This window comes from Salarias fasciatus, chromosome 16 (genome assembly GCF_902148845.1).
Source record: "Salarias fasciatus chromosome 16, fSalaFa1.1, whole genome shotgun sequence".
NCBI lineage: Eukaryota > Metazoa > Chordata > Actinopteri > Blenniiformes > Blenniidae > Salarias > Salarias fasciatus.
In genome coordinates, this window is record NC_043760.1 from 15,797,787 (window position 1) to 15,813,060 (window position 15,274).

The 15,274-nt window shown below is 43.9% G+C and overlaps 1 protein-coding gene across 4 annotated transcripts in view; it reads right to left on the reverse strand.

Annotated features, from left to right (window-relative positions):
• The window catches only part of pard3bb (par-3 family cell polarity regulator beta b), a 204,251-nt gene that overhangs the window by 99,727 nt on the left and 89,250 nt on the right, over positions 1 to 15,274 (reverse strand). For all 4 annotated transcript variants that reach the window (XM_030111978.1, XM_030111977.1, XM_030111976.1 and 1 more), the window contains exons 12-14: positions 10,060 to 10,251; positions 8,905 to 9,063; positions 5,798 to 5,951 (exon numbers count right to left, since the gene is read on the reverse strand). In XM_030111978.1, the coding sequence (XP_029967838.1) occupies positions 5,798 to 5,951; positions 8,905 to 9,063; positions 10,060 to 10,251 (505 nt within the window). The remainder of the gene's footprint in view (positions 1 to 5,797; positions 5,952 to 8,904; positions 9,064 to 10,059; positions 10,252 to 15,274) is intronic.

Consider the following 15,274-nt stretch of genomic DNA (forward strand, 5'->3'; position numbering starts at 1 on the left):
CCCAAACTGTGTTTAACCTGCGGCTCAGCATTGTGCCTCAGAGCCGCCGGTGTCCATAAAGACAGAGCCGTGATTCTGATGCAGCCGCTGCCTCTGTGAACTGTGAAAGGATGTGTGACCCACCAGGAAATGAACGAAGAGTTATGTCGCAAAGAACAACTGCTGCAAAATGTTCCTGTGGTTACTCAGACAGTAGTAGTTTAGATCTTTGTCAAAGAAACTGGTGATGAAAACTGACTAATTATTATGTGTGAGTGTACTCTGCATGGGAATAGAGTAAGGTTGTTTAAGATGTTGGAACATTTTGCCAACTAAATAGGATATTTTTGTAGAAACCGCATGCAGCTGAACAATTACAAGTCTGCCATTTGTAAGGCAGCACCAGGGCTAGCCAGTCGAGGAAATAAAGCCAAGGCTGCAGGTACGCTGTGTGAGAAATCATTTCTAACACGACTCCATTGCAGTCGAGCAGCATTTAGAGCATTTAGATATTAACCTAAAACGGAGGCTGCTGCTGTGAGCAGTTAGCCTCACTCAGGCTAATTAAGACACTGTTTACCCAGGAACACTGTGAGGCCGGCCGGCCAAAGAAAATACTGCAGCTCATCACAGCACTGACCTCGCATGATCTGCTTTCCCTTCACTCTGCTGAAGGTAATGGCTTCAACGAATAAATGAGCAAATTCATTTTTGGACTCCTTTATGAGTGTTTAGTTTTTTTTTGGATGAGTTCTAATTACAAATGATCGACAGAGAGAACAGTGGCCAGGAGCATCTCTGGTGGCTTGGAATCATCGGGCTTCATCTGAAATACCCGCGGACTGACTGCAGTTTAGAAGTTGAAAAAATATCCCGTGTTCATCAACTTTGATTGACTGAAGAGGAGAAGAAGATAGAAGTACAGACACATTTCACTTTGGCCTCAGTCAGCTGATGGAAGCGTTTTCATCAGTTACCAATTGAGGGTTGAAAGATAAAGGCTGAAACTGACAACAATTGTTATTTTACAGGCACCTTCAAAGTATCCAGGAGGTGAATATTAATCTGTGCACATCGGTGGAGCAACCTGACGTACCCCGGTCTCCTGCTCATATAAGCAGGCTCTATAAATATTTAGAAAACGGAACATTAGCCGTGTGCAGAACACGAGAAAGTGGGTTAAAGTCTCATTTAACAGCTGTTCCAGGAAATGTAGTAAAAAAAAAGAAAAAAAAAAAAACCTCGAGAAGAAAGACAGAAGAAGGATAAGCATTTTGGAAAGAGAAAAATGGGGAGGAAAAGAGAGCGAATGAAAGCCACTCATCAGAAGATGCTGCAGATGCACGGTGGAGATACGGCCGCGTCTGCGTGATGAACGACTTTATGACAACTTGATACACAGACGCGCGATCCGCCCGGGCGTCATTTACATACAGTCATCACTTCTGCCAGCGCGAAGCTGCCGCGCGACACGCGCCGGAGCTGCTGCACAATCCCCGCCCGGCGCCCCCTTTGTGCGCTCACATCCGCTCTGAAAGCAGAGTCGATTCGAAGCCGGAGAGGAAGAGGCGGCATCGTCTGAAGATATCACATCCTCTCATCTCCATCCCTCCCCTCTCGCTTTCTTTCTCCACTAATCACCTGCTTTATTTTTTCTTCTAGCTTCCATTCTTGCAATCTGATATTTTGGCTGTCATTTATCTCTCCTTTCAGATCTCCCATAAATCATTTTATCTCCCACTCAGTTTTCAGCCGCTCCTTTTTCTTCTTCTCTTCCCCTAAACTTCCTCTCCTCCTCCTCCTCCTCCTCCTCCTCCCTGCTGCCAGCACCTTAATCAGCTGAACTGTCAAAAACACATTCTTGTTTCACCTCACACACACACACACACACACACACACACACACACACGCTCACACAAATCTGTTCTCACTGACTCCCACTGTGTGAAGTGAAACTGGCATTTGCGCCTGATAGATCAATAGCCGTTTGCTCCGATAGCAGATAGATGAGTTCTCTTCTTCTGCACTCAACTTTGCCTTCCTGTCATCCGTTTTTTTTTTTTTTTTTTGTCTGCAGCTCGTCTGGCTAATCATACCCACTATTCTTCCTCGCTCGCTGTGAAAATCAGTGTATTGACCTAACACTTATCTTACCAGTCGAAGGTTCAGGCAGAAGTGGAAAGACAACACAATGAACAATAGGCGTGAATGAGGTGTTGGGGATTATTGAGAGCGGCTGCTCTGTAATGCAGAGGTGATCTCTCACACAGTATATCCCATTCCTATCCATGCACACACTTTGGGACTTTTCTATCGGTATTTTGTTTATTAAGGGGATTTCTCTGCATTTGAAGCTAATGTGCAAATCTAAACCTGAAGGTCCATATGGTTGTCTGTCTCTCTGTGTTTGCTCTGTGACGGATTCATTACTCTATTTTTACCAACGTATGTTCAGCTGGATTCAGCTCCAGAGCGCCTGTGACAGTGGGCTGGTTTAAAAGCTGGACTGTCCTCCTTCCTGCAGCAGTGGTCAAGTAAATTACAGTTTCAAGACAATGTGGTGGTAAATTAGAGGAATGTCTTCATGTAAAAAGAGTGTGGTTTGTCAGAACTTTCACTACTTTCTTCTTGGAAATGAAGTCAAGGTTGGATGAAATCTTTTTGCTCTGTTCAGTTCCTGTCTTTTTCTCTCTTTCTGTCCTCTAATCCCAACCAGAACAGCAGAAAATCTCCTCTGAATCTGGGTCTTCAGGTTCGTGCCTGTTAAAGGGGAGTTTTTCCTTTCCACTTTTGCTTCTCATGTGGAATTGTTTTTATTTTTTCCCTGTGAAAGCACCTTGGGATGACTGTACTACTACTTGGTGCTATAAAATAAAAACTGACTTGCATTAAAAGTGTGAAATTATCACCTCTCACTGTTTCCATAAACAGGCAGGTGTGATATGTGTAGTATACACAGTGAGAGTCATACACACATGAATGAAACTGTTTTAAAGTTTCACGGCTGTCCGCCAAAATCCCACTAAAGCATGTTCCACATTAAAGTGAAAAAACATTTATAATGTCTCTTCAGGATAAATTGTTGGGAGCCTAAACGTCCCATTTTGACACATGAGAGTCAAACGGAACAACTTCACTATGAAGGTTTGTATACTAATCTCTCATGGGGAAATTATTCCTCTGCATTTAACCCATAGGTGGGCTGCCACCGTACGACGCAGGGTGAGCAAACTTCCCAAAGTCTTCTACTCTCACTTCAAGGCTTAAAGTGTGAGTGGCACAGGCACTTTCCATCCCTCTATGGGCCGATCACGCTTCTGCTGCTCCACTCTGCTTGGCATATTTTTATTCTCGTCAGGCACTGCTGGGATTTGAACCCAGGACTTAATGTTTACTGGACAGGCTCTTTGACCAGAGAAGCCACAGCACCTTTGTTCCATTAATACTCAAATATGTGCAACATATGTACTCACGTGTTTTGTCTGCATCTCCTTACTTTGTCTTTCCTCTGTGTCTGATTAGTGTCTCACGAGTCTCACCTGTGCCTCTCTCTTCTCAGTATATTTGAAGCCCTGTCCCTCTTTTCCCCTCGTCCCCATCTTCTCTTCTGTGCTCGGTTTACTCATGTTTTTTGACTTCTGCTTGTGCCTTGGATTTCATGTTTGGATCGTGTCTTTGTCATCGTGTGTTTTGACTGCTTTTTGGTTCACCATGATCCGTGACATGATCAACATGCTTAATGAGTGTTACTTATTTAACAACAACCTAACAGTCTTTGGCGGCGCTGGAGCCAATCCCAAGAAAGGCTTAATAACCCCATAAACTCACTTTCAGTAGTTCCCGTCACAGAATATGAAGAAGAAAAAGTGCAAAGGAGGTAAAAAGTAAAGTGAGGAACAATCATGGTGAGCAGACAGAAAAAGGCAAGATAAAAAGAATGATCTAAAAATGCAAAAAATTTACCCATCTGCATAAATACATATGTAGAGAATCATTACATTTAATTTATTCTTCTGCAAAAGAAAGAAATCTTTATTTTAACTGGGGTCTCTGTGACAACTCAAATGGATTCAGTGTGTAGAATAGTTCATTAGGAGTGTAAAATACCGGTAAATGTGTACACACACACACACACACACACACACACACACACACACACACACACACTAGTGTGTCAATGACACTACAGCTGAGGTGAATCTAACCAGCAAAGTGTATTCAAGGTCAGAGCTGTTTGCCAGCCGGAGTGTAAACATGCACACAAAACACAACACTCATCCGATACCGGCCAAAAAAAATCCCTGAACCAACACGTCACCGCGCGCACGCCGCAGCTATTAATACATTTCCAAACAAGCGGAGTTATAGCTCGGAATCACACAAACACACACGTGCACTTTTAAACAGTCGAGCCCACGTATGAATGGACACCGAAGCGCGTGCGGTGGTGTGAAAGAGCGATCTGAAGAACTAAAATAACTCACAGGCAGAACCTGCAATAACAAACAAACAAACAGAGCAACCTTGAAAACACAAGAGGAAATAAAATTAGGGAGAAAAAGCCAGGGAGAGAAATGAAAGAGAAAATAGGGGCAGAGAACTTTAATTAAGTCTGTGTTGTAGCTTTTTATTTTTATTTATTTGCTTCAAGTTTATTTTATCTTGGAGATATTGTTTACTTTGTGCGGTTGCTGAAAGTTAAGCAGGGCTTCGCTGAACTCGCCACGTATGATATGCCCACCTCTGATGCTGCTTTAAGGGTACAAAATGAAACGGGAGGAGGAAAACGAAAAAAATGTGAGGTAAAGTGCAGCGAGTTCAGAGAAAAACAAAGGATGGGAACAAGGTCGGTGCGGCTGGAGCAATGTTTCAGCAGGAAAAAGCCACGACGGCGCAGTGTTTGAGGATTTTTTTAAATATACAGGAAATGGTTTTATTGGAGAAAAATGCTCCAGTGCAGTGACTCTACATGATAAAGAGAGTGTGTATGGCAGAAAAATAAAAAAAAAAAAAAAAAGAGAGAGAAGGGTCGGTGTATTTGCAGTTTTCTGTTTGCGATGGAATCTGAGATAAGGGTTATCTGAGGGATACATGTGATTGGTTGGTATAAAATCCTCTGATTGGATGGGAATAAAGTGGGGTGAGTTATTGTGTGTGGGCGTGCGGCGTGAACAAAGTATCTGCAACGAGCAATTAGTGATAAGTGACTTCATGAGCTCAGGGTTCCCCAAGTGGCATCGCATGGAAACGGAGCTGAAAGCGGAGGTAAAAGCTTTTTGGGTGTATGGCTCCGTTAAGTGGCGACACTCCAAACGGTCTGTCCATTAAAAACGGCGCGCAGAGCTCGAAACGAGAGTAAACAATGCAGTGAGGGAATTATACCAGTCAGATCGATGGCGATGCCAACATAAAGCAGGATGGGTTAAAAAATCCATCTGTCTGTTTATCCATCCACCTGGAAAGTAGGAAAGTAAATCTGGAAAGAGGCGTGTTAAACTTCAACAAGACCATTTAAGTTCATGTCCTATACATACGTAGAGTTTCAGTTCAGTTCATAGCTGAGCATTTGACGTGGGAGAGGATCCTGCTAATCTTGCAAACTATATGAATGAAAACTTGATATCAATGCAAATATAAAACCAAAAACAGCCAGAGAAACGCATCAAGAGGCTTTTGGAACAAACCGCATAAATAGAGAAGTGTGTCACTTTAATGAAGGAGCCAGATCCGGAGAGAATGTAGACATTAACGCTCTGTGCTGCGAGTGAACGCCGTGTCGCCCTTTGACCCTGAACAGTGGGGAAATGGCTGCACTCACCATTCAACGCATAGATACTGTTGGTCACCATGGAGGGGTGAATCAGGTCAGTGGGCTGAGCGATGGTTCCTGTCTGACCGTTCACGGCGCTCATCAGTCCCTGCGGCCCGGAGGTGCTGTCAAATGAGCGGTTGGGCGACGCCCCCTGTTGATCCTGAAACATGGACGAGAACCAGATGCTGCTCAACATTATGACACAGCGGAGAGAGACACAGGTATGAAAACATGAACGTTCATTTTTAACTCGTGATGATTTAGGATTATATTAAAAAAAAAAAAACTGACATTTCAGTGAAACACTGTTCATTGTTATTGACGCAGTTTGATTTAGTGATCTATTTAAACCGAGTGATGAAGAGAGGGGAAAGAGAGGTCTTTACAGGTGTCGACTCAAATTTAATTATAGAGGAGAAAAGAAGCAGACAGTCAAAAACCAGAGGTGACCGGGAGGAGCCTGTTTCCACAGCCTCGCTGGATGAGAAGCATCGTTAGTGTGTGTGTGTGTGTGTGTGTGTGTGTGTGTGTGTGGTACTGACTGTCATACTGACACCTATCCCCCTGAGACGGAGCCCTCTCAGGGCCCTGTAATAGCCAAACAAAGCACTGGATTACAGTGCTGATGTGTCTTCTTTGTGCATGTATTATTTCTTTTGGAATTTAATTTGCATGCATTTGTTATTTGTGTGTGTGTGGGTAGAAAACCGTACATATTCATTCAAACCCATGCATATGCATGCTACCGTGGCGGTGGTAGTCGGTGCAGTTTTTTGGTTTTCTTTGTGCCTCTGTGTTATTGGATAATCCCTGCGCTCAAACAACAAAGATCTGAGTGTGTGTGTGTGTCTGCAACTCCCTCCACATTCTTTCTATGGTGCCATCCCTGCCTGTATTCCAGTTACCACCATCACCAGGCAATCAATACTGCACGATTTACTCACTAATATTGTGTTATTTTGGTTCTACATTCAGATTTCATGTGGATAATTTTCCTATATAATGACGCTGACCTGACCTCTATTTTCATGCAAACAAGCAGACATTAAAGAAAAGAAACAGATGGTAAAATAATTATGAAACATGTGAGAAACAAGCGGAAGTCTGATATCAAAGCAAGTGTGCTGATCTATGATGCGAAATATTTAATAACAGTACAGTCACAACAAAAGGGAAGTGGATGACATGTGGCACGTCAGCCAAACCGTTCTTATCCTTGCTCGGTTCTCTGTTAAATATAGGAGATCCTGCAGCGGTGAACAGATGTTGAAACATGTGGCCAGTCAAATGTTAATTGGCTTGCAGAAATAAACAACTATCCAAAAGCGACATGGCCTCTGCTGCTCACAAAAATATACATTTATAAAAAATAGCTTTTTATTTTAGTCTGTTTCTTTGTTTTTAATGCATAACTACCGCAGGAACATGCTTCACACAACTTTCCAGAGGAGCTTCAGAACATCTGTTGCTTAAGTTTTAGCAAAGAGGAGAAAGAAAGACTCTCCACACAGAAACATTTCACACTTATGAGAGGCAAGTAAGAAAAGATGAAAAAGGAAAGAAAGTCCAGAAAACAATGATGCATCAAAGAAGAAGAATCCTTGTCAAGATCATCTTGACACTCAATATAGGTTTCTTTTGAGGTTCATCTTTGTGACAGATGTTGCTGATCAGGAACAACATCCGATTACTGCCACTGAATCTGAGCCGGTGGATAAAGAGCAATATTAGACAGAGCTGGCACCAGATGAATACAGTAGGAAGATATGGAGAGAGAGAGAGAGAGAGAGAGAGAGAGAGAGAGAGAGAGAGAGAGAGAGAGAGAGAGAGAGAGAGAGAGAGAGAGAGAGAGAAATAGAGTGGTCCACTTCTATGAGGTTGAAAAGCATCAATACCAAAGCTTAAAAAAGCTTTTAAAGTGCCATCTCTTTTCCTTTTTTCTCTCCTCTCCTTTACATTAAGACAAAAAGGGAAACATGGATGCACCTCTTTGATGTGGCTAACTGCTGGGGGTGAGGGGGGGAGGGAACGGCTCACTGATGCAGATGGGGTTTGAAGGCTGGCCGACCCCACCTGACAGACCAGCTACTGTAACTCAGTGTCAGAATACACTGTCACTGCTGCTGATGCTTATGGGGCCACAACAGATCCTGGTGAAATTTTGACACTTTTTTTTTTTACGTTTTGACAGTTTACAGTAAATGTTGAAGCAAAAACTCACTTTAACTTACAATGTAGCGAGTGTCAGTGTGAAAATGTGATATTTTTTTGGCTGAAATCTGATGTAATAAATGTTGAACCCTAATATAGAATCGGTCTGTAGCAATATAAAGTTGACCTTTCACTTTGAGTAGGTTGTGTCATTTCTGTATCTACAAAAGCACACTTAGCTGTCCGTATTTTGTGTTTATTTCTGAATATGCCTGTGGTAGCTATGTGCGTGTGCTGCAGGAGGACCCCCACCACCATCACCACAACAACTGGCAGGTCAGGTAAGGGGCCATTCACACTTGAGCCAACAGACCGGCTTTGTATGTGCGAGGGTGTGTATAAACAGAGTACAGAGCTGTGTGAAAAGCCAGCCAGATAAAAAGCTTCTTCTTCTTTTTTTTTTTTTTTTTTTTTAACATATAAAGAAAAGAGACACAGCTGAATGAAAAACACTCCGTCAGAGATGCACACAAAGGCGCACAAATTCTGAATGGCTCAAGTGTAAATGCTCTTTTGCAGCTTTCTGGTGAGAGCAGGGAGAGTAGTGTCAAGACTGCAAAGAAAGAAAAAAAAAGATAGAACGGCTGAAAAGTCATGTGTGGAGAAAGGCAGAGGCAACGGAGCACAGGGGGAAAACAGTTTTATTCAATGAGAGGCAGAAATGTGGACAGGAGCTCCCAGGAACACTGCATTGTTTTTTTTTTTTATTTGTGACCGACACAAAAGTCTCAGCGACACATTTGGTTTTTAAATGGGTCTTTGTTGTTCATCAAAATCAAAGTTCAAACCAATGAGAGTTGATTCTTCACATTTCCTGATATTTTCCGGAGTATAAACGGCTTAATTAGTGTTAACAGTCGTACCTCAACCTTCCAGCAGAAGAGCTGAACAGTGAGCGTTACCTTCACAGCTCTGAGGACCACCAGCTGGATCATCCCTCGGACGTTCCCCTCCTGCGACATCGAGCGACGGAGCGTCTCCATGGCCACGTGGTTGGAGCGTCCCAGCAGCGACTCCCCGTTCACGGCCACCAGCTGGTCGTTGACGTGCAGACGGCCGTCCTGTAAACATTACATACATCTTTAATTTGCTGTTTCCACCTGGGGGCACAGCGGTCTGCTGGGGACGGGCGGATGGATGGATGGATGGATGGATGGATGGATGGATGGATAGGACTGATACAGTGATCTAATCCTCATTTCTTCACTTAAATAACTTCGAACTAAATATTTTCTTATTCTTGTGGCATCAACCAATTAATTTTAACGCTCATTTGATGGCGTGACATTTTCTAACAAATTCCATTCTATTGTATGTTGGAAAGACCTTATTCTTTTTGTTTGTAATTTCTAAATTTAGTGGTACTTGGCTTTTTTTTTCAGTTCGACAAATAGCCAGAATTGTTGGTTGATGATGATGTTGACTGTCACAAATACCTCCGCTCCTTTTCCTTCTCTAGTCAGTCTGACTGTGTTTCCAACACTGAATCACTGATGGAGAGCTGCTGTATAAACACACACCTGTGGCCGTCACCACGTGCCTCTCTGAAGACAACCCACCATCCATACACATGAAGTGTGCGCACATGTGTGTGTTCCCATGAGTGCCTGACCCCGGCTCAGTCCCGAGTGCGCCAGCAGAGACTTGTTTTACCGCGCCGCCACGGCGGAGCCCTTCCCGTCGTCCTCTGTGGAGGCGGGGGAGGCGCAGACACTAACAGCTGCACCTGGCGAGCCGGCGGCGCGCTTCTGCTCGCCTGACATGTCAAGTGCGTCCCGGAGAACGCGGGGTCGGAGGTTAAAAGAGTGGCGGCGGGGGACGCGGGGACGGCTGAAGAGGCTCCGACGAGACCACGTCGCACGGCAGCGTTTGTCCTGATGTTAGTAATTATTCTCCATGTTCTCTTGCCGCTCTAATTGAGTGTGATTAGAGTAAACATTTCATTATCGCAGCAGGAAGTCGGAGCAGTAGCTTCGGGCTCAGAGGAAGCTCACATTAAACAAATAAAATTGCTCGTTATTGTGCAGAACTGATTCTCGCACATCCGAGCGAGTCACCTTGTACGCCGCTCCTCCGTGGATGATGGATTTGATGAAGATCCCCAGATCCTCGCCGGTCTCCCTGGACTTGTTCCCTTTGAGGCTGATGCCAAGGCCCGCCGAGCCGGTGTCGTTGAGGGGAACCTCGAACATGAGCTGCTCTTTCCCCATCTCCAGAACGGGGGCCGGCAAACGGGATACATCGTCCTTCTGGGAGCAAGAGAGAGAGAAGGAGAGAGAGAGTAATGGAGGGTAAAGAGAGAGAAGGCTGCAAACCGGGCGAGGATGAGGAGACGGAGGTCAGCTCGTTGGGCTTCAATAGTCTCCAAAAGCTAAACTAAAAGCTTTTCCATTTGCGAGAAACCATCACAAGGTGCTTTTCAGCTAAATTTCTCTATGAGCGAAAAAACTGCGGACAGACTCCCGAGAAAAAGAAAAAAGAAAAATATAGGCCATTTGGATGGTCTGCTTTCATATATCCATCTCTCCCCCTCCCTCAGCTCTGCAATATCAATAAAATGACCTGTGTATTTTCAAGAGGTAATTGGAAAATACGGCAAACACAGAGAGCCGGGGAGAGCAGAAAAGAAAGACTGTAAAACGGGAAGAGAAACAAGAACCGCAGAATGTCTTTGTGGATAAAAGAAGATCAAGAGCATGAAAAAGATGGCCAAAACATCATATTATCAGGACAGAGGATTGGGCTGTAATGACTAAGTCTGAGCCATAGTTAGAGAGGAAAACATTGCAACAAAAACAAGAAAAAGGAAAGAAAAACCCAGACGAAAGACTGTTTGAAGACTGTGTTGTCACAGCAGGGGGGCTTTCTGTACAACATATGGATTATCCTCCGCACATGATCTGAAGAACACTGGCAGGTAAACAGTGTTTATCATACTTCTTTTTTTTTTTTTTGTTTACACTCTGAAATAAGCGAGTATTTGGGGAACCGGTGAAATCAGGGTCAGGCTGGGCTGCCTGGATGAGGTGGGTATAGAAGATGGATGGAATAATACAGTAAATGGATGAATTTATGGTACAATGAATCGATGGATATAATGACTGAATAAATGGACGAAGAATGGGATGGAGGGAGGGAAGGAACGATAAATCAAACAATGAATAAATAATAAATGGCTGCTATATAGATAGATGAATTCATTAACGGTGTATCAATGGACTGATGGGGTGATGAGACAGACGGAGAGATGAATCTCTGAGAAGAAAGTGAACCTTTACTAATGATACATTTAATTAGTGGAGCTAATTGGAGTTATAAATATAAAGAAAACTTTTCAAGCGACACTGATTCACACCAAATCACATCATATGAACTCATCGGAGGATTTCCAGCAGCTGAATGTGTGGTTTCTGTTTCCTGGTGTCAGTCTCCGTCCATACTTTAACATGCATCACTGTGTGTGAGCTTGTCTGTAAACAACTGCATGTATTTGTAGAGGAAAGCCCGCGCGCGAACTGGGCCCGCAACGCGTGTGTGCGTGTGCGTGTGCGTGTGTATGTGTGTGTTTGCGTGGGTCAGCAGTGTCGGCTTTAGACACTGTTTGTCTGTGGGGATTGTAGGTTTAACAGCGCTAAGCCGACACAAAGTCCTCCGCTCGGCAGAAAACTGTTTTCCCCGCTGGAAAAACCTCCCCATCACCAGCAGCGGCGGCGGCGGCATCAGACTGACTGTCCAGACCTGATAGGAAGCTCCCCGACCTTGGGAAAGTAGTTCAAAAACCCCAAAGGGATGTTAGCGACTCGGTGCATAATCACACTGAGAATTTATTAGTCTGTAAAAATCCTGTGGAAAGTAATGCCCGTGATTTGGCAACTTTTCTCTTTTTTTTTTCTGCCACCTCCACATTTTTCTTTTATTTATCTGACTCAACCCCCCCTGTCTTTGTTGTTTATGATTTTTATTTCCTCACACTCAGCACAGAACAGAAGTAATGCCAGGATGAATTCCGAGCCGAGGACGGCGGCGGCGGCTGCTGCAGTAAAGTTTGTGTAGCAGCAGCTTTCTGCTCGGGGGTCAGGACCACCTACGGGGCCGTGGGATGTTTTATGGAATCTGACAAAAATATGCAGATGTATGTAAAGTTGTTGTTTTTTTGTTTTTTTTTTTTTCTTCTTCTGGGTGATGAATACGATTTCCGTATTGAGCCACAACATAAAACAACACAGAGAAAGGAAACGCCTTGGAGCTTCACTAATTCTTCACACCAAACAAAGAAGCCATGAGGGAAGTAAAATAATCATCACTTCCTGTCAAACCCGGCTGTTTCCAGGATCTTTAAAAGGGAACAGACAAAGAGCAAACATGATTCGTTCCGGGCAACTTGAGCTGAGAGTGAAACTAAATGAAGCTTGTCTTCTTATTACCTGAAATTGCGATGACAGGTGGTTACATCTGTGTGTGACATGAAAATGATGTAATGCTTTGTGCTTCTGATTTGTTATTGTGTGTGTATTAAAAGTCTTGCTCCATAAACTCTAAGAGATCCCTCCTCTTTCATTAAAAAAAAAAGAAAGAAAGAAAGAAAGAAAGACAAGCCTGTCCATGCTGTTCGTTTAGCATTTAAACGGGTTGAAACGATAATGGATCAACAGGAGGACGAGCTCAATACCATAAGGAAAAAGATGTGGTGGGGGGTGAAAAATAATGATTGGGACATTTATTATATGAAAGTGAGTAATAACAGAAAATTTATCAAGAAGACGAAGGAGGATAAAGGAATTCTATAAAGCTAGTATAGTAACAACCTGGGCTGTGTGTTTGCATAGTGACGTGTGTGTAATTCAATTTGTGCTTTCAATTTCTATACATGTATGAATACATGTGCGAGTGTGCAAATATTTGTGTACGTGTGATAGTATTTGTGCATGAATAATACATTTAGTGTGCCCAGGATGGAATCTGTGTGTGCCTACAACGACCTGCGAACGCCACCGCCACCTCACACCGTCCTCTCAGATACAGGAGAATTCGTAACTGCACGGTTTGTTTGCCATCAGTGAATGTGTGCAGGGTCACTTTTCTTAATTTCAGCCATTCTCATTTACTACGACGTTATTATAAGGATTACTGTGCAAAGACATACACATTTCTTTGTGTTATAAAGGGCTAAGAGGGACATTGCAGACCAAAACATTATCCAGCCTGTAAACTATGTTGTGCACAAAAAAATGGTAATATGTAAACAAAAATAATTTTAATTTCATTACAGAAGCAATCATTACACTACAAATGTCAAATCAAGACCATTTTTTTACAAGAACAAAAGTTATTTAGCTAAAATACTGGTCCTGTAAAACTGCTCCTGTATGTGTGTGTGAGGAAACCTGCTTTCAGCTGCAGTGTTTTAATGAGAGCTTTAATGCTCGGGTGGAAGATGCCCTTCCACCCGACCGTGGTGAGCCGAGACACTGTGTGTGTGTGTGTGGTGAACTACAGCCCAAGGATCCATTTTACAAGGCCAAAAACAGTAGCCGCTGTGCTTAAATGCGGCCGTGTGATCACACTCGGACACGCAGGTGTGCACACAAATGGCCGAGGTAAGTACTCCCGGGGAATAAACCTGACATTACGGGCCGTGTTTCTGACTTATGAAAATAACTGTCCCATCGCCGGCCGCACAGGATGGCACCCTATTGTCCAATCCGCCCACAGCGGACTCCAGCTCTAATGGAGGAAGCAGAGGCGATGTCAGGAGACCCACAGTCCCCGGTGCTGGTCTAACAAGCGAGCCTTTAAAGCCCTATAGAGAAAGATGATGAGCGCACACACACACACACACACACACACACACACACACACACACACACACACACACACACACACACACACACACACACACACAAGTGGTGAGTGTTCACATGGCTGTGAGGATAATGCTATTGATGGCCAATGTCTGAATTGTGCAAATGTAAAAGGGTTTTTTAAAGAGCTGTTTGACACATTCCCTATACAGGATAAATGGATATGAATTCTATGGAGAAGCCGCAGGAAGACAGAGGAGCCGCGGTGGATGTGCTCACTCCGTGTCCGCCGTCTTTTGTCACGCGTCGAGCACAGAGCGGCCGCCGCCAGCGTGACGCCGTACATTAAAGGTCTGCGCATGAGGCGCGCGCCAGCCTGCAGTCCCTGTGAAACTCGCAGCGGGCGCCGGTGGCAGAGGGTTGGTTTGTCCAAGTTTGCGAGCGGTCACGGGCCGGCACGTTGCAGTAAGGGGGTTGACGATGGCGCGGCGGACTGGTCAGCCTTCTGTTCATGAAGATCCCCACACGAACACCAAACTGCTTCTTGGCAACTACTTGCAGAATCTGAGCTGCTGTCTTGTCCACAGAAGACCATTAAAAAGGGTTGTTTTTTTTTTTTTTTTTTCTAATATATATAAAAGGTCAAGAGGGACAAGCAGGAATCTACGTTACGAAATCTGATCGAAACTGTTTAGATGGGTTTTAAAACTCAATAAGACAGTGTCTAAGGAAGGATCTGAGGCTGTGAAAGGATTGATATATCCAGAACACGCACACCTAAAGGACCCTAATCACAGTTTCTGCTTCCCACAACATCCTCTGAATTTATGGACAGGAAATTGTCGAGGAAAAAAAAAATGTTGTTCCCTTTCAATATATGAAAACATGTATTTTTTTTTTTTTGTCTGTCAGTCAAACCAAAGTGATACAGTTTAAAGCCAGGTATGTCCGACCTGTCAACACCTCCTTCAATGTATCTAAAGTGAATTCAAACTGAACACAAGAATAACTTTCCTGGATGTAATTTCGTTTCTAGAAACTTTCTTTGAGCTGTGAAATGTGTTGAGCCAAGTAATTGTCGTAACTTCATACCTAGCATAGAAAGTTAAAATATTCTAGTCTTCTAAAACAGATTTATCACTTGGTTGCTTTTCCAACAAAAACCTACTAGCTACTCTGCAAAGTTGTATTTTTAACTTCATGAGTGCTGGGCTGGGAGGACTCCGTCGCGCTTAACCCCGCGTCGATCCCCGGCGGCTCGAAACCGCAAGTGGCGTATACAAGTATGTGTGACACTCAGACGCCGAGGGCTTCGAGAAACAGCGGCAGTGTTGGATGATAGGATGATGAAGGAGCTGATAAACCTTCAACAAACAGCTGAGAGATCTGAGATGAGACGGAGAGCCGGGCGAGAGCGGGGAGAGAGAGACGCGATACCCTTCTCGGCTGCTCTCCGCTGGGATGATGGCAG